The sequence below is a fragment of the Cibotium barometz genome, chromosome 12 (genome assembly GCF_041138505.1).
Source record: "Cibotium barometz isolate CiBa-2024 chromosome 12, ASM4113850v1, whole genome shotgun sequence".
Classification (NCBI taxonomy): Eukaryota; Viridiplantae; Streptophyta; class Polypodiopsida; order Cyatheales; family Cibotiaceae; genus Cibotium; species Cibotium barometz.
Window position 1 is genome coordinate 24,672,618 of NC_141057.1, and position 19,970 is coordinate 24,692,587.

General features: G+C 41.1%; 1 protein-coding gene across 1 annotated transcript in view; it reads right to left on the minus strand.

The window, feature by feature from the left end:
• The window catches only part of LOC147633206 (subtilisin-like protease SBT2.5), a 37,116-nt gene extending 17,371 nt beyond the window's left edge, over positions 1-19,745 (minus strand). Inside the window, exons 1-2 of the mRNA XM_086805820.1 lie at positions 19,315-19,745; positions 18,987-19,143 (exon numbers count right to left, since the gene is read on the minus strand). Of these exons, the coding sequence (XP_086661946.1) occupies positions 18,987-19,143; positions 19,315-19,469 (312 nt within the window). The 5' untranslated portion in view covers positions 19,470-19,745. The remainder of the gene's footprint in view (positions 1-18,986; positions 19,144-19,314) is intronic.
• Between the last annotated feature and the right edge of the window lie 225 nt (positions 19,746-19,970).

Here is a 19,970-nt window from a genome sequence, read left to right on the forward strand (position 1 = left end):
AGACTCCAATATGTCTACACAAATGCTCAAGGAGCTGACATCTTTAGGGACCCACAACAACGGTATCTTGTTAAGATCGCAGACATTTTCTCAGAACTTGATAGAGCACCTCTAGTCAATGATCAGGGTAACATGTACATGGGTGGAGATGGTGTTCGCTACGAAGTCACCTACCATCCAGAAAAGGTAGACAAATTAGGGGAGCTCTCTAAAACCGAGTTCTTAGACTTATCAGAACTTTCCAGAGCAAGGGAGTCTAGAGATGACTGGCTCATTGAGCCGGACATGCCTGGACCATCCAATGCCCAGTCCTCAAAACCATCCATAGATGATTTACTTCTTGTAGATCTAAATTTGGAAAGAGATAGGAAAGGCAAGAGCAAAATGGATTAGGGGGCTGAAAGCCAATGGGAGTTTGTACGACAAATTCCTGTGACAAAGGTCTTACAGGATGACCCACTTCAAGAGGTCTATAAGGACTCCTTAGAGGGATATTATGCCACAACTAGATTGCCACAGCTGGATCTTCCTCTAGCTCATGTGGTTGTAGTTGAGAAGCTTGCAGGACACATGAACAGAATAATTGATAAATGGGCCAATGAATACCGAACCTTAGATTGGAAAGAGATTCGGGAACTCACGTGGAAAGGACATCCATTATTCATGGAAGTGTTCTCAACAAATATAGCCAAACCAGGAGAGACAGCCTTTCTTGGAGAAACTGTTGCTCCTCCCCTACGAGAGTTCACTAGAGAGGGACCCTCAACATCCAAGTGGACCACTGCTAGTAGCCCAACTATAGCACCAAGATATCGTCCTACACCAAATGTGCGACCACAGGTCACACCACACCAACATCTTTCTCACTATAACAATCTGAGGGTAGGGGAGCCAACTCGGCCTCCCATTAATGCACATCCTGAAATGCGGGTGACAAGATCTTTGGAGGGGTTTGGTGAGGCTGGTAATAGGGTACCCACACCAATTTTGGAAAAACGTGGACCATCTTTCCAAAGAGAGGAACAATTCCCACTGAGAGTGAGAGGCCGTAGGCCCTATGACGAGTATTCAAGACAAGTAAGGCCATCAACTCTTCAGAAACTGGTAAAGAAGTATGAAGGGTCGGGAGATCCATACAACCATGTAGCAGCATTTAGGCAAGCAGTTCGAGCTGAGCAAGTGGCTGATAAGCATACTCAAATTGAAGGATTTGGACTCACTCTTGAGGGAAAAGCCCTGGCTTGGTTTCAGGCATTAGAGGCTTCAGACAAATCTTCTTTACGAGTTTTGGAAGAGAGATTCATTGCTGCTTTTTCCTTGATGGGAATTCAACATGACACGGTAGCACACATCTACTCTTTCAAGCAAGGCGAGAATGAGAGTGTTAGAGACTGTGTAAATAGAATGAAGCAGTACATTAATCGTTGCCCAGAGGATGAGAAGCCCGCCCAAAGTCGATTAATTTCTCTCTTCTTAAAAGGACTCAAAAATTCAACACTGCATACACATCTCTATGCGAAGAAGCATACAAATTTCAATGAGTGTTGCCATGATGCTATGGATTTCACCGATATCTTCAAGTTCCAAGATGGTTCTGGCCCAGAGGTGAAACCTAGAGATCAGTGGGGTGATGACCAAAGTTCAGGGTCTAGCGCGCTAGTAAATCCAGACCAGATAGCTAACCTAGTACTACGGAGATTGGGACAGACCTATCGTCCACCCATGCAGCCACAACAACAGCAGCAGAGAATGAGGAGTGTACTTCCTACAGGTCCTCATCTTTGTGGAGCATGTGGCGGTAACCATAAAACAGAGGAATGTAATACCTTTTCTCCTCTAGTCACAAACCAACCCACAAAAAAGTGGTGCCAAGCCTGTGCTTGGAACTTTAACCATACCACACAGGAATGTACTCGCATTGCGAGAATGAGACAGGAATGTGAGCAGCCAAGGGGTGGAGTGGCTCCACAAATGTATCAACAGTATACTAATTTTGAACGTAAGCCACCTATGGCACAAGAGCAAGCATGACCTGTTCTTGGTGCTCAACCTCCTGCTCCAGGGACTGCTCCTGTGAGGGTTGTCGACTACGACAATTCAAATATGTGTAGAGACTTAATAAACCCGGGCTATGTGGAGGAGGAATACGCATCATATTCATCCAAAGAAAATATCTTTGAAAGTCCCACATACCCAAGCCCAGCACATTCAACCAGGGGAACAAAACTCTTTAATGTTGCTAGGCGGCTACCAACCTCGGACTCCAGGCCCCTCAGGTCAATGGCAGCCAAGGAAAGTAGAGGCCAAACCAATGGGCCCCTGTTATGAGTGTGGAGAACCCCATTGGGCTCGTGATTGTCCACATCGCTCAAGGCAAGCATATCGGTCCAATACAACAGTACAACAGTTTCCACCAATTGAAAGATATTGTCTAGGGTGTTGTATAGAACACTTCCCAAAAGATTGTCTACTGAAACCACATGAGGAAGGCACCTCTCAACCGAAGGTCTCACTCAACCTTGTAGGGGCAGTTCCATCACCACCTTCATCTGAGAATGAGGATGTCGTGCCACTTAGAGTCATGACTAGATCACACACACGAAATGCCAAAATACAGACTGATGAGACACCTCGAACTAGGGATGCAAAGACAAATCTAGTGGACAAGACCCTACAGCCCAATAGAAAAAAAACCACTCGGAGGAAGAAGAACCGAAACAAGCAAACTAAAAGTACATCCAGTGGTTCTCAAGAAGCCTCAAAACAAAACATGAGGGATAAAACTTTTACATCCCAAGAAGTGCACGAGGAACATCAACCTCAACCTGAGCCTAGTGCTAAATAAGATGAGGCTAGTTCGACTGAGGTTAGTTCTGGGGGTTCTGTTTTTGTGGGTAAAGTGAATGAGACTCTAGAGGCCATCATTGATGCTCATAGAAGTCGCATTGCAGCTTTATCTGAGCTACCCAAGAAGCTTCAAGAATACCCAAACCCTCGTGAGGAGAAGATCAATCTAGCTGTACATCAGCAACTCATTAGGGAAGCTCAGTCAATACTTGAGGGACCACCACCACCTATTCCTCGGGGCCCAACCTCTCTTAAGCCAACATTAGAAACCATACCAGAAGTGTCATCAAGTCGGAAAATGAAAAGTGAGCTCATTTCACAAGCTCATAGCGAAAGGTCTGCACCAATTGACACCCAATTGAAAGGGGGTAATCTGCCACCACCTAGCCTTGTCTTCCCAGGACATGGCAAATGAGATATGGGCCGCAGTTCATGAGAAAGTTCATGAGAACATGTCTTCTATTAGTTCGCCTCCATTCTCTGAGGTGGATTTTACCAGGGGCACGGAAAACAAATTTAGACGCCCAAGCATCCAGGAGAAAGTTCAAACAATTGTTTCTCCTAGAAGTAAGCATACAATGAAAACCTTACCATTATATCTGGGAGAATATGAGAACTGTTCTCAAACCTTGAGGATACCCTCCATGCATAAAAGGTTGACAAAGGAGAGGGATATGAGTATGGTGCAAGCTATTTTGTCAGCACCAGTGGCTTGTACCTTACCATTGCTTGATTTGATAAAAATTCGACTTGAGTTGTGGAATGATATTGTCACATGTTTGCCAGAGCAGGTATTGCTAAAAAAGGGTCACCATGAGTGTACTATACACCCTGAGACAAAGCATGTAATGCCAGTTCCTATCAACAAAGTAGGAAAATTTTGTGAGGACGATCAGGGAAATGCTACCCTCCCATTAGAAGTGCGAAAAGTAGCTTCAACTGCAATACTTGATAGTGGTGCAGGAGTGGGCATTGTGACAAGGTCCATTTGGGAAAAATGGGGCAAACCAGCTATTAGGAGTACCAGGATGCGCTTGCAGCTAGCAGATGGAAGCTTATAGATGAATTTGATTCTGCTTCATCTGAGGGCTCAAGAGTTACATTGTCAGATGGGCGAGAAGATCTATGGATGTGTGGAGCCTCATGTAGGGATTTCAACACTGAGAGACTTAAGGGTAATCGAAGTGTATCAGACGAGGCATACATTCCACAACCCTTCCCTGAGCATTTAATTGATCCATTAGAATGGAGTCATGTCCTTGCAACATTATCGACATGTGCTTTACCGAAGCCAATTCAATTTTGTGACTCAGATGGATATGATATTATTCCTATACGAATGGTACAACCACGTGCCCTTCTAGATAATTTGTACTATAGAGATATATCCACAACAGCTATGCATGTCGAGGAAGTCTCAGTAGAGGACTTAACACTCGAATCTACTAATGATGCTGATAAGGAAGATGGATGGGACTCTGATTTTAATAATGATGTGACAATCCCTGAGGAAGAGTTAGGAAAGGCACGCCTACTCTTGAGAGGACGGGAGGTTCAAGTAGAGATCCCTCGAAGCCGACCTAAACGTAAATGCTGTAAGAGCCATAAAAGAATCCGTAGACAAGATGAGCGTGAACAACGTGAGAGACTACAAAAAGAAAAGGAGGAGTCTAAGAGTGAAAACTCTCGACCACCACCTCACTTCTCAGGAAAGAACGGATATCTATACTATGTCCAAGCACAAGATAGTATCAAAGACCAAGTCAAACGATCAGATGGATTCCAAGCAGGGGAAAAGCTAACAACTATTAGCAAAAATTGTAAAAAAACGAAGAAACAAAAACCAAAACTCACGTCTAAAACCGATTCAAAAAAGAGTGTGGGAAGTGCAAAGACAACGGTTGAACAAAAAAATCCGATGCAAGATAGCAAAGGAGAGCTCAAAACCGCATGGTCTTCAATGAGTGAAGACTCAAGTGGACAAGAACAAGGTCTCAATGTTCCTCCCAATTTCACACAGTACACTCTTCAAGATCGGAAGATTGTTCTTCAACAGCCCATGCGACAAAAACCGAGCGTGCCAGGGGTTTCATACGATGGTCCAGAAGATGCAAAAAAGATTGATATTGCTAAGCCAGGAGAAGAGCCTCGCTATGTGTGGATTGCCACAGACTTGTCCTTAGGTGAGGAGAAGTTATTAATACAAACAATAAAGGAGTATCGCGATGTTTTTGCTTGGAGTTATAAAGACCTCAAAGGAGTTGATCCAAGCATATGTCAGCATACAATACCATTGCGAGAGGATGCAAAACCCTCCAAGCAACGTCCTTATACCTACAATGAAAACTTCGCACAGAAGATAAAGGAAGAAATAGACAAGCTCTTAGAGGCAGAATTTATCTATGAGATTGAACACACTGTGAATGGGTCTCCCCTATTGTAGTGGTGCCCAAGAAAAATGGAAAACTTCGAGTATGTGTAAACATCAAGAAGGTAAATGCAGCTACTGTGCATGATCATTACCCACTTCCAATCACGGATCATGTTATGGAACGAGTTGCAGGGAAAAAGGCATATAGTTTCTTGGATGGATTCTCCGGGTACAATCAAGTGTCAATTGATCCAAAGGATCAACACAAGACAGCCTTTGCTACTGAAGATGGCATCTTTGCCTATCGTGTTATGCCATTTGGTCTAACAAATGCACCAGCAACCTTTCAGCGGTTAATGAGTCATGTATTCAAGGAGTACCTTAGGCAATTTCTTGAGATTTTCATGGATGATTTATGTGTTCACTCACAAGAGCGTGATGATCATATAGAACACCTGAGACTTGTGTTTCAAAAGTGTCAACTTTATCGTATATGCTTGAATCCTGACAAGTGCAAATTCATGGTAAGACAAGGGAAAATTTTGGGCCATATTGTTTCTCGCAATGGGATTTCAACAGATATGGATAAAATTGATGTCATTGTCTCATTACCTCAGCCTATCAACCCTAAAGGGGTACAAACATTCATGGAACATTGTGGCTATTACCGTAGATTCATCTACATGTATGCTGTCCTAGCCAGACCGTTATATGCTCTTCTTGTAAAGTTTAATTGGACTGATGAGTGTGAGGAATCCGTTGAAAAGTTGAAGCAAGCATTAGTGACTGCACCCATTTTACGGGCACCAGATTGGAACCAAATCTTTCATGTCCATATTGATGCTTCCAACTTTGCAATTGGATGTATTCTGGCTCAATCGGGAGAACACAATAAGGATTTCCCAATCTCATATGCTAGTCGACAGTTGAACAATGCTGAGAAGAATTACACCACAACAGAAAGAGAAGGATTGTCCATGATATATGCAGTGAAAAAGTTTCGCCATTACCTTTTGGCAAACAAATTCATATTTTTTGTGGACCATCAAGCATTGCTATATTTGGTGAATAAGCCTTGTGCAACTGGAAGGATTGTGAGGTGGTTTATCATCCTTCTTGAGTTTGATTTTGAAGTTGCAGTTCGAAAAGGAACAACTCATCTAAGGGCAGATCATTTGTCTCGAATCACCTCTGGCGAAGCTCGTGTGGGTGTGGATGATGATATGTTAGATTCAACACTTTTCCTTGTAGAGACAGCTCCTAGATGGTCTGAATCCATTTTAGAAATTTTGACAAGTGGGCAGATACAAAGAGCGGGTCCTAATGTGGACCTATGGCGACCATTCAAGTTAATCTCAGGGAGATTATATCATCAGGGTAATGATGGAGTGTTGAGGCTTATACCTAACCCCGACCAATATGAGGAGATCTTGGAATGGGCACATGCGGGTATCGATGGAATCCATGCATCAGCCACTACTTGTGTGCGACGTATATCTCAAGATGGGCAATGGTGGCCTACCATGCATGCAGATGCTGAAACATTTGTTCGTAACTGTGCTTCATGTAAAATTCAGAAGCCAATTCATAATGTCACATTATTCCAAATTTCAACTACACCAAGTTGGAGTAAGTATATTGTGGACTATCTTCAGCATGGTCACTTGGATCAAACAATTCCTAAACATCGAAAGCATGCTATTAAAATTGAAGCGGCAAACTATATGCTGATAGAGGGCCAACTCTACAAGAGGGGAAAGGATGGAAACTTATGCATGTGTGTATGTGAAGCTGACTATCTGAAAATCTTAACTCACGCACATGCAGGTGTTGGTGGTGGACACTTTTCTGGCAATACCACAGCTAAGTTGATTAGGTGGTCTGGGCTTTGGTGGCCAACCTTACAAATGGATGCCGAAGAATATGTGAAACGTTGTGACGATTGTCAAAGGACCAAACCTTCCATCACAAAGGATAATATGCCTTTGCGGCCTATGTTAAGCACACGTGCTTTTGCAAAATGGGGTATTGATTTTGTCGGTCCCATTAAACCTCCAGCTCGTAACACGCATGCAGAATATATTATAGTCGCAACCGACTATTTGACCAAATGGGTAGAGGCAAAGGCAACAGTCAAAAATGATGCTAGAACCACAGCCAAGTTCTTGTATAAGTACGTGTTTACACGCTATGGCTTACCTATTGAGATCGTTGATCAAGGTGTACACTTTGTAAATGAAGTCATAGAATTTTTGCTTCAAGAATTTATGGTAATTCACAAGCGTTCTGCACCATATCATCCCCAGACCAATGGACAAGCTGAGAGTACTAACAAGATTCTCTGCACAGCACTCACAAAGATTGTTGAGGGACATAGGACTGATTGGGAGCAAAAGTTACACTCAGTTCTCTGGGCATATAGAACAGCCTATAAAACATCTATGGGCACAACCCCATTTGAACTTGCTTTTGGGCTAGATGCAATTCTTCCCATTGAATTTCTTGTACCTACTCTACGAGTAGCTAAACAATTGGATTGGACTGGTCATGAGTTTTCACAACGTGTTGACGAATTGGAAAAGCTTGATGAGACCCGCTTATTGGCGGTAATGGGGATGTATGCCGAGAAGAGGAGACATAAGCAATGGTATGATAGAAATGTAACAACTGGCCGATTCAAAAAAGGAGACCTGGTGCTCTTGTACACACTTAAGAAGCATAAGAGAAAGCTCAAGAAACGTGGCCTAGGACCGTTTGTGATTAATGAGCTTACTCCAAGTGGTGCAGTGCGTTTAGAGACACTAGAAGGTGAGCAAATGCCTAACTTCATTAATGGAAGTCGTCTCAAGAAATACAATGAACCATTAACTGAAGCCATGCTTCAACAGATGCATGCTGCACAAACACGGAAAGAAGCACTTGACCTACTTAAACGTCAGGCTCAAGAGGAGGCTAAAGTTAGAGTTGCAAAAGCCAAGGAGCGTCGCAAAGCTTCTATGTTGGCCATACAGTTGGCTACTGATGAGCCATATGTCGAACCATTCAATATTCAAGTGTGCCTTCATCTTCATGAGACTACCTACTTTGTCTCTGCCTTAATTGACTCTGGTGCAGATTATAATGTTCTCTCGTTTGACACCTGGATAGCCTTGGGTCAACCACCACTTGTGCAAATTCCTGTGGACCTACGAAGCTTCTCTGGAGAAGATAACCCTATAGAGGGTGTCATTATGATGACCGTTAAGGATCACCAGATGTCAGTGTCCTTTTATGTGGCACGTAAGTCCAGAGGGCAGTAGTAGAGGTTGTTCTCGGTAGATCGTGGTTAAGTGCTACCAATTGCTCATTAGATTGGAAGAATAGACAATACAAGTTGCAAATTGATTCTGATTGCATCTTGGGATCTGCTACTCCACGAGCTTTATCGTGTCAAAAGGGTGATGTTTCTACCTTACCCAACCCACAATCCAAATCTGCTCTTGAAGCTCCAAAACAAATGATGTGGATAATGGATGAGTACTCAAGTGAGGGCCATGGCTGGCATGTTCCAACTATTCTAGTTGCTGCTCAAAGAAGGCCAGGCAAGAAGGAATTATCAATGTGGCTACCCAAAGATGCGTACAAACTTGTACCATCTAGTCCAATTGTTAAGCCTCTTAAGAAGCACATCATTTCCAAGCCTAAACCTCGGACTGTTACTCGATGGGTCCCAAAACATGTGCTCAAAGCACAAGGCTATTATGAGGGTGCAACAGCAATTTGGCTTCCAAAATGCCATGCTTTGGCAGGGGTAAAAGAGTGTTTCAGAAAGATTCCAAAAGCCACCCTTGATTGTCCATATCAGTGGGTGCAAAAGAAATCAACACAAACTCTTCAAGAAAGGAAAGGTGGCTGTGATAGCACCTACAAAACTACTTGTGTTGATCTTCCTAAAACATGTATTGAAACACCGGTTGTTCCGATTTCTCCTTGTTACACAATTCAACCATTAACTTGTGTACCTACGACATGTCCAAATGAGTCTCATTTGAGCATAGATTCTAGCATTTCAATGCCTAAATCCTCTTATCTTGCTCAAATTCCAAGACAATTGCTAAAGTTTCCACCTCTTAAAAAGGATATACCAAAAACTAAAGATAAGGCATTAACACTACAATTAAAGCTCTTTAGTAAATCAATGTTTGAATAATGTAGTTCCTTATGCCTTTAGAAGATGTGTTCTCTTTGAGATAATCTTGTTTTTGATTGGAATTGTCATGATGGATAAGAGTGTTCTAAATTTCATTGTTCTACGTCTAGATAACTCCTGATGGATATTTGGCGAGATACATGTCCACCATGCATTGACCCCGATAGTACTCGACCAGATCATCGCGGGGGTTATAGTGCTCCTCCGTTTCAAACACATTCTAGGTATTTCTATGCTCCCTTAGGTGAAAATTGCTGTGGGCATCACTTTGTCACATTATTCTATCAACATCATCACCCATTTCCACATTGTCAAGAGTGTGCACGGCTTGTATTAGAAGAAGCTTCACATATTTGTTGGATATGCCGCTCTTACTTTAGACGATATGGCACGGGCTTAATGAAGCAAATTGTGGGAATTACACCCCAATGCCATAATCTTCTTAATGTGAGAATACCAGAGAGGACCAAATCAACGTAGATTACCTGAGGAGGTTCAAGCACAACAATGGAGGGATACAAGCTTAAATGATTTGCAACCACCGATCTTGCAAGCCCTCCTTCCCCAAGCCTCAACATGTCAATATTGGATAAATACGAGTACCTATATTGCGCAGTTCCAAAATCGAAACTGTCTGATTAACCTTCCCATAGAACCAATGCCATATTTTAGTGAGGAAGCAATCCTTCCTCTACCACCTTCTCCAGCGGCCGGTTTTTGTGAGGGGTTGTCTTTGCATCCTGAGGAAATTGATACCATCTTTCCAGCAGACGAGGACACGGATCCACCACCAGCGCAAGGGTAAGTTCAGTGACTCCATAATAAGATTGACAAGCCAGGGCACTTTTCTCCCACTGGGTTTTTCCCCTCGGCTATATTCGGTGTTTTGCACCAATGGCAAATTTTATTTTTTTCTTTTCTTTTCTTGTTTGTTAATAAAAATTTTACAGAGATCTTCGCTAAAACAAGAGCATCAAACATGCCCCACTAGTCCACCTATCATGCACACAAATTAGGAAGGGGGGAGACATGCTACGCCTACAAAGATCAAGGAGGAGCAATCTGCACAAAATCAGCAATGCATCAATGCAAACGAACAACATCAACAGGGCACTACAACAGGTGTATTCAAATCTTAATCTTTATTTCTTTATGTGCTCTTATCTTTCGAATATATGGTTTGCATGTTCGCACAATGTTGGCTGGTTTAAGTTTTTGATTAGTTGTTAAAATATGGTGAGTGAATTCTAGACTCTTAGAAGACTTAGTAAAAGATATTTCTATCGAAAGACAGTGTAGGATATATACCAATGGAATATGCCAAGTTCTTATGCTTTCAAGGTATATTAGTTATCCCTAGTGGTAGCTACCTCTTAGATAGGTGCTAGGAGTAATAAAAATTTACGAAAATATATCCTATATATATATATATATATATATATATATATATATATACAAAGTGAATTGAGACATGACGTGTCTACAGCCATGAGGAATGCTTGGTAGGACCTGGGGTTGTCTTAGCACCTTGGGGCCGATGCCTTGGTTTCTATGGGGTGAACACTGATGTCTAAAAGCTTCAGAAAAAGACCTTTGAGGAATCTATCGCCTTGATGGATGTTGGTAGGACTCTGGGGTACACTATGGGCCCTCGAGACCGATGCCCTCATCTTCAAGGGGTACTTCTTATGTCATAAAAGAAAGAAAAAGGGTCTGTCGCCCTTGAGATACTTAGCGGTCTTTAGATTCTCTTGGCGGAGGTCTCTTGGCCATTGCTTGGGTCTCTTTGGGATGGAACCTTAATCTTTATCACCTTCTACACACACATCAAAAAAAAAAAAAAGAGTTCCAATCACCTTTGCTCATATTTAGGAGTAGGTTTGCCACTTAGGAATAACTTACATACTTGTAGGACATTGAGACTGCGGTCATAACCGGCGGTGTACAAAGCACACTTGCCTTTGCATAGCACTATCTACCACTTAAGTCTCACTTTGACTAGTCTTTACTCACCTATTTTAGTACTCATTAAAACTTTAATCAGCCTTGCACTTGTATGCTCACGTGTGAAATTATCATTGCTGGTTTTTCTTTTCTTTTCTTTTTTTTCAATAAAAGACTTTACTTGTATCCATTGTTTTTTTTGTTGTAGCTCTTGCTACTACCGCGCTCAAGGATGTGCGCAAAATAGGAAGGGGGGAGTGTTGCATGACGAATGAAGAGATCAATACAAGGATGCAACAAAAAAGACACTTAGGGCTCTTGAAAAGAGTTCAAAGTTGTAGATGAATGTGGGAGAGGTCTTGACAATAATCCCACATGGGAACTTTTGGGAGTTCTAGAATTTTTGTATAAAAGGTGGCCCATTTGAGAGCTAGGGAGGACTCTTTGGTCATTTGGTTGAGAGGCTCATAGAGAGAGCTTGCTCCATAGCTCCATCTCAAGTGCTCTCCCAAGGCTCTCCATCTCCATTCATGCTTCAATCTTGTACTCTCTATTCTTTACATTTTCAATGATATGAGGTTTTGGTCTACACACTTGCTAATCTAGATTTCTTAATGATGTTTTGATTTGTGACTTGTAGAGTGCTTGTGATGAAGCTTGTGCTTGAAATAATGTATAGTTGAGGCTTGTGTGATAGCTCTTTGCATATTAGGTTCCTTGCATAAGTTGCATTTGTATGCTTAAGTGTAGCCTAATCTTGATGCTTTGATTATGTAAGATTGATTGCTTGAGTAATGAAGAAGGATTGAGTAGGACTAGAAGTCATTAGTGTGTGGTTAACTCTTCTTCTCCCATTCGGGATAGCCTCTATGCGCTAATCGGGTTGCATTCACGGATTGACAAGTGTGTGGGTTGGAGTGTAGCCTCCGCTATGCTATGATGTCCCAAACATTCCATTATTCTCTCCATGTTGCATATGAAGCCTCCAAGGGACTCTCCATTATTCATTTCAAGACCAAAAAATTTCACCTTGAAAGAGATACGGGAGTGCTTGCCCTTTGTTCCATACAACTTTGCCATCTTATCCCACATTTTCTTAGCGATCTTCATGCTCACCACGTGATGGATGAGACTTTTGTCCATATTTAGAGTTATAATGGACTGAGCTCGTTCATCATCTTCCACAACTTTGGAATCATCAAACACCACCACCTTCTTGCCTTTCACCAAAGGGCCACAAACCCTTGCCCATGAGAGCATACCGAGAATGCATTTGTTACATCCATTTATAGATCTCATTGAGCTCTCATCCACATGCTCCATGCACCCTTGTGCCATCAATGTGTTCATAAATGCCCACATGCCTTGTGCACCCTTGCACTTTCCATGTGCCTACTTTTTGACCATTGAATCTCATTTATATTCATATGTTCACATCCTCGAATAACCTTATTCTTCATCCATTTTAATTCCATGAAATCCTAACCTCCATCTACCTTGCTCCCACATACATGTGCCCCATGCATGACATGATGGGCACCATATTTCGACACCCCTTCTCTATCATCCTTCTGCCTCCATGGACTATTTACTTTCACTTACAAATTTGAATAAAATGTCACCATCCATTTCTAAACTCCACTTCAAGTATTAATCAAGAACTGAGCATCTCTTCCATTGTTGTCCCCATAACTACTACACATTGGTTGTAGAGGGTCACCTGCCAGAAGTGATCATGCCTATTGCTAGGCCTTTAAAACTTACTTGAGAGCTAAATGATGCACTAGTTCTAAGTACACACTCCCAAAGAATGCTTTCCTGCAACATTGCATATTGGCAGACCACTCCATTTGCTACCCAGGATCCATTCTATTGATGGATCTATACACCTTCTTGAGATGATGTGCTCAGTGGTTGAGTTTGCTACCCCTAGCTCCATTTGCTACCCTGGTTACATTTGTTACCTTGGCTCCTCTTACCCTGGCTCCATTTGCTACCCTACCTCCGTTTTACTGATGGATCTATACACCTTATTGGGATAATTTTCTTAGTAGCTAAGCTTGATGCTCTAATACAAATGTTGCAAGCACACAATACTTCTTCTTTAAGCGTTAAACTGTAGTATAAAAAGGGTACATGTTCTTGGAAGCCATACACATACCTTGAAAAGGTAGTCTTGGACTACTCTAAAAGTCCTAATCTGTGATCCAATCCCAAAAGAAATGAGATGAATCAAATAATTCTTGGTTGAGCCTTTATATAGACCTTTGGATACCAATATATGGTGGTTGGCTGTTGTTGCTACTGTCAGGGCTAGCAGCTATGCACATAAAATTCATAAATGCTACCGACTAGCCGAGAGTGGTCCTCACACCTGGCCAACCAAGTGTTGATCCAAAGGGACCCTTCTTGGAGCCATTGCCCTGTTCATGCCCTAAATCTTCTCTTTATCTTCTTTCTTTTAGAGATTAACACTGGGATGAGCATGTCCATGTGCATGCACATGACATTCGCTTCAGCTAAACTTGATGATGAGATTCCAACTTCTAACCCTAGATCTCGGGGGGTTCACCTCAAAAAATTTTAGTGTACCACGTACGATCAAAAGGAGGGGTATTTTAATTCAAAAATAGGATTACAATAACAAGAGGGGTTTTTAATTCAACTTCAAAAAAAAATCCGTTAGTTCATAAGTAAAGAGGGGTGGTTTTATTGGGGGAAAAATTTTAGTTAAGGGGTTTTTTAAATGCCCCTTGAATGCATGTGATACATATGATTTTTTAGAAGTGCACCCCCCGAGCCCTAGATGACTATCATCATTCCTTGTCTCCACATATGGTCTCCCATACCTATCATCCTTCCCTTCCTAGAAACCTTTTCAGTAAAAACATTCCCCTCTCTTCTATTCCACTCCAAATCAGATGAGAATCTGTGCATCTATTCCACTTTGTCCCCTAGCCCTTCATGCCCTATCCCTAAACACTTTCTTTGGTCTTTTTTCCATAGTATTAAGTTTGGCATCCTCACTCCACTCCTTAGATGATCCCTTGAAACAGTTTTCCTGAAAGCCTTTCCTAGTATACTCCAAGTGGTGTTCGGCTCATAAGGCTACCATTGCACCTTCATCTAGGACACCATGAGTGTTCAGCATTACTGAACCTGAAGGTCTGATGCCAATGTCATATGTACATAAGCATTGTGTCTTCTTTGAGCCCTAAAACCTTTCATAGAAACACATAGATGCAAAACACAAAGAAGAGATGGAGAGAAGAGCAAGAGATAGCTAGATTTGTAGAATATTCATATAGTACAAAAGGGTACATGGCCTTCTATAGCCATAGGCATGCCCTGAAAAGGCAATCTTGGACTCCAAAAGTCTAATCTTTGGTCCAATCCCAAAAGGAATGAGATGAATCAAAGAACTCTTGGTTGAGCATTTATATAGGCATAGGGACACCAATATATGCTGGCCGTCTATTGGCCTAACATCCATGGACATGAAATCCTACAAAATAAGTACTACAAACTGGCCAGCGTGGTGCTACTCACACCTTGCCGACCAAGTCTTTATCCAAAGGGACCATTTTTGGTGCCTCCTAGTGCCCTACTTATTCCCTAAATCTTCTATTTATTAGCTACCTTTGAGAGATCACCCTCCTAGGATAAGCATGTCCATGTGCATGCACATGACATCTTGATGCACTTCTACTACCTATGTGATGACCAACTCCATGTGCTTGCACACATGACATCCATTTCTGTTAAATTTGATAATGGGATTACAACTTTTGATTGTGGATGTCATGTGCATACACATAACCACTTCTGCTAAACTTGATGACAAGATTCCAACTTATGGCCCTAGATTACTATCATCATCCCCTACCTCTCCACATATGGTCTCCCATGCCTATAATCCTTCCCTTACTTACAACCTTTTCATTGAAAACCTTGCCCTATCTCTCCAATTCCACTCCAAATAACATGAATATCTATGCATCTTTCCACTTTGCCCCCTAGCCCTTGTTGCGCTATCCCTGAACACTTTCTTTGGTTTTCTTTTCATAAGTATTAAGGCTAGCATCCTCATGGATGATGATCATCCCTTGAAACCATTTCATGAAAGCCTTTCCTGGTATGCCCCAAGTGGCATCTGATTGACAAGGCTACCATTACCGTGGAACAACACTAAAATTGACTTCTTGGGAACTTCCATGTCTTGTGTTACCCGCCTTGGATTGTGCAACTTCATGTGGGACACCATCAGTGTTGCAATGTATCATTGCTTCACTTGAAGCTTTGATACCAATGTCACATGCATAGAAGTTCTATTTCTTCTTTCAGTCTCCTAAGCACCTTTCATAGGAACACATAGATGAAAAATGCAAAGAAGAGATGGAGAGAAGAGAGAGATGGAGAGAAGAGAGAGATGAAAAATGCAAAGAAGAGATGGAGATAAGAGAGAGAGATAGCTATATTTTTCGTATATTCATATAGTACAAAACGGTACATGTTCTTGCAGCCATACAGATGCCCCAAAAAGGTAGTCTTCAACTCGAAAAGTCCTAATATCTGATCCAATCCAAAAAGGAATGAGATGAATCAAACAATTGTTTGTTGAGCCTTTATATAGGCCTAGGGACACCGATAATGCTGGCTGACTACCTGTCAGCCCAACATCTATTGACATAAAATCCATAAATGATATATGCTACTGACAACTAACCCAGAGTGGTCCTCACATCTGGCCAACCAAAGGGGCCCTTCTTGGTTTCTTCAATTTCCATGCTCATACCCTAAATCTTCTATTTATGTGCTACCCTTTAGAGATCAACCCTGGGATAAGCATGTCCATGTGAATGTGTATGACATCTTGATGCACTTCTACTACCTACATGATGACTTGAGCCCAAAAGAGGGAACATATGATTTCTACAAATGAATCCTAAAGCTTAGAGAGGCTTGGGTATGTTGGTCGACTAGATGTAGAGGCTGTCGGTCTCTTTATATATCCATGACCTAATAAATTTAACATTAAATGTTCACACATGTGACCTTGATATAGGCTTGAATATGTCCAGATGTAGGGGCTCTCAGCCCATTTATATGTCCATGACCTAAAAAAAGATTGTGGAAGGTGGAAGAATCCAAGTGTTATAACTATCATTGGAACACTTTTGGGCCACATTTTTGGGTTGATTTGGACCACTTGTTTGTGTAATGTCTGGAGCTCTTGAAATTTAGTACTTGGCACTTTGATCGAGTAAATGAAGAATAAATCATTGTGTATTAGCATTGATTAGTATGATTTTCTTAAGCTCTTCTTCAGCAGTGTAAATTTCTGAATATTACAATTATGATTTTTACTATTTATTTTGATCCACCATAGATTTGTGGGATGTAAAGTCCCCCTTCTTTCCTCCCTTCCACAACCCCCACCATGCAAACACAAATAGACACATGCATCCACACATGTGCATATACATGCACACACACACAAACTCACTTGCTTAAGTCACTTTGTGATCTCTCTCTCTCTCTCTCTCTCTCTCTCTCTCTCTCTCTCTCTCTCTCTCTCTCTCTCTCTCTCTCTCTCATGGCTAGTGGGTTGATCACTTTGTACATGCATGACTTACATAGTGCATGGGTCCTATTGTTTGGGTAGCTAGTCTTCTTCCTTTCATGTTAAAGATATATCACCCATAGATCACTTGCATTAATTTTGGTCTCATTGACCCAAGTTAACTCTTATGTTGATGTTTAAATCTCTCTCTCTGTCTCTCTGTCTCTCTCTGTCTCTCTCTCTCTCTCTCTCTCTCTCTCTCTCTCTCTCTCTCTCACACACACACACACACACACACACACAAAGAGGGAAAAAATAGAGTATTTGAAGTTGACTTAGAATTTTTAAATCTTATCTATGACAAACCAACTTCATTTATTGAGATTTTAAAACTATATACACTAGAACATATGGTAACAAATAAATAACTAATAATATATTTGGGTAAATCAGTAAAAATGAGTGCATCCTTAAGAAAAATATGATAGTAATTAATTAAAGCATTTAAATGACTATATTTTGGTGAATGGCCATTTAGGAATATTATATAAGTTATAAACAAGAGCCACTTGAAGCATGGCTGCTAGAAGTAAGCAGCATTACTTAACAATAACTAACAATAAGAGCCATTAGAAGCATGGCTATAATTAAGCATCATTACTTAGAAATGCTCTTAGTGATGTAAATCACTTGTATTTTCAATAATATCCTTTGAATATGTATTAATATTCTCATTTACGGCTTCATTATTTCATTATGTTCTTCTTTACCTTGAGAAAAGGTAAGATTATATACACTCTTATTTGAATTTGGGTTCTCCACCCAGTTTCTTTTCACTCCTTTTTATTGGATTTTGGAATTCTATCTTGTTACTTTTCATTAAAGGTGGGTTTTTTTTTGCTAATTTACTTGTAGGCTCTAATTGGTGGATTGTTTTTTGTTTTGAAACTAGAAAACACCTTATACGTATATATTTTTGTAACTCCATAATGAAAGAAAAACCATTTCAATTGCACATTTGTGTTACCTTACAAAACATTAAGTGGGACCACTTGGGCCTATTTGACAATAGGTGGGGATTGGTTGATCTTGGATAAAAATTGCTTATCCAATCCTCTCGGTTCACTTTTTAGTATATCTTAATAAGGACCTCAAATCCACTTTAGGATCATGACCCAATAAGGTTGGTAAAAGTAGATTCTATTGGGGAGTAAAAATAGCTAGTGGAGGGCCACAATCACCTTTTGAGAGATGGACAATGAGATGAATATGCGTGTAAGATTTTCACAAATGTGTAAAATAGCTAAGAGCTATGTCCTACTACATTATAGTGGGGCAAAGAGCGTTGCGATAGCCTTGTAACGTGTCCATTCCACAGAAGGGGTTAGCAAGGGGGCATGGATGGATGGGTTAGTTTGGGGGTAGGAGTTGGATATGGATAACGAGGTTACTTATTATTCATGAGAAGCATGGGTGCAGGTAGCTACCCTATTTTCGTACAAGCACCATCAAGAAAATTGATGAGATAAGGCCACATATTCAGTAAATAATTATTGGATGGTTATTTGCAACCAGGCTTGTCTTTTGATGGGTGTCATGCCCGCTTCAATTTTAGGCTTTTTGAGGACCACTTTTTTTTTGGGACATTGAAAAATAAGGTAAAGTGAAAAAATGGGCGCTATTTCTACTAAACCCGTCATTTTGAAAAGTGGCCCAGCTTGTCAAAAAGCATCGTTGTTTCCAATTTATGATAACTTTTTAATTTATGAACGCCTGCGGGATAGCATTAGCTTCCTTTTACCCCCAAGGTAGTAAATTACGTCCATCATAGAGCTTTACATCAATCCTTTTCACCATGGATTCAAGAGGGTAATTTGTAAATTTTGAAACCTAACATTTGTTTTCAAACTTTAAGCTTATTATAACTAAAACTTGACAAAACTCGTGGAGGAGCTTCGAAAATACATGAATAAGTCCTATGAGAGGCAATCGAAGCTTTTTTTTTTTAAAAATCAATAAAAACAAATACCGATCTGTGCCATTCAAGCGATGATATGCTTTTGCTTCCACACCTGTTCAGCGGCGAGCTTCACAGCGAAGCCGTTTAGGACATGCGTGTAGGAGTATAGCTTCTCAATAGAGCTCCCGGTCGTCTCCGAATTAGTTCGTGCAAGCAGTGAGTCGTGTTTCTCCGTCAAGTACTCCACATAACGTTGCGCTTCCAGCCCACTGCAATATATCGTAAAAAACAAAGAAAATGAATTATAACCTATTTCTGTATATCTAAACAGGATTTGAAAACTCTTCCATCCATCTCAATTAACCTACTCTAACCCTAATTAACCTACCCTGCTGCATTTAAACTGCAAGATTATCAAGCTAGTGCATAGTCGATTTTACCGGAATTTCTCCACCATCTTTCTGTCTCCCCCATCAGTGGCGGCGAATTTGGTCACAACAGGCTCATCTTCCATTACCACTATGTAAAGCTCTGATCGGCACATGATTATCCCTACTAGCTCTAGCATGATTAACACCATGAGCGTGCGCCCCATTTTCGCTAACTAATAGCCAAACCAGCTACTATTGCGTCTAGCTTAATTAACTAACAATGATTCAAATCTCAACCCTGACTATTAATTAAGCTATCCTCTGCCAACACAGTGTGGAGCACCATCAATTCATGCGATATCATGAGAGGACCTCAGGGCTAGCTTATGGACAGCACTAATTAAAGTTTTGTCCTTAGAAAAAAAGAAAGTGTCTCGCATGCACAAATTAAAGATCGACTGAAGGCGCAGCAGCGGTCCTACTGAATCATCCGTGCCGTTTGAAAAACTAACGATCTGGAAAGCGATGACAACTATGGTTTTCTGTGTGTCGTCGTTCACGTTATTGTTAAATCAATGAGCCTAGAAGCCATCGACATGTTAAATAACGGAATAAACTATGCAGATAATAGCGCCAGAGCCCGAGATGATTCAGTAGGCGAGTCGTTAATTCTATCCTATATTGTTGACACGTGCAAAAACTGATATTTCTTTTTTAAAAGTCTT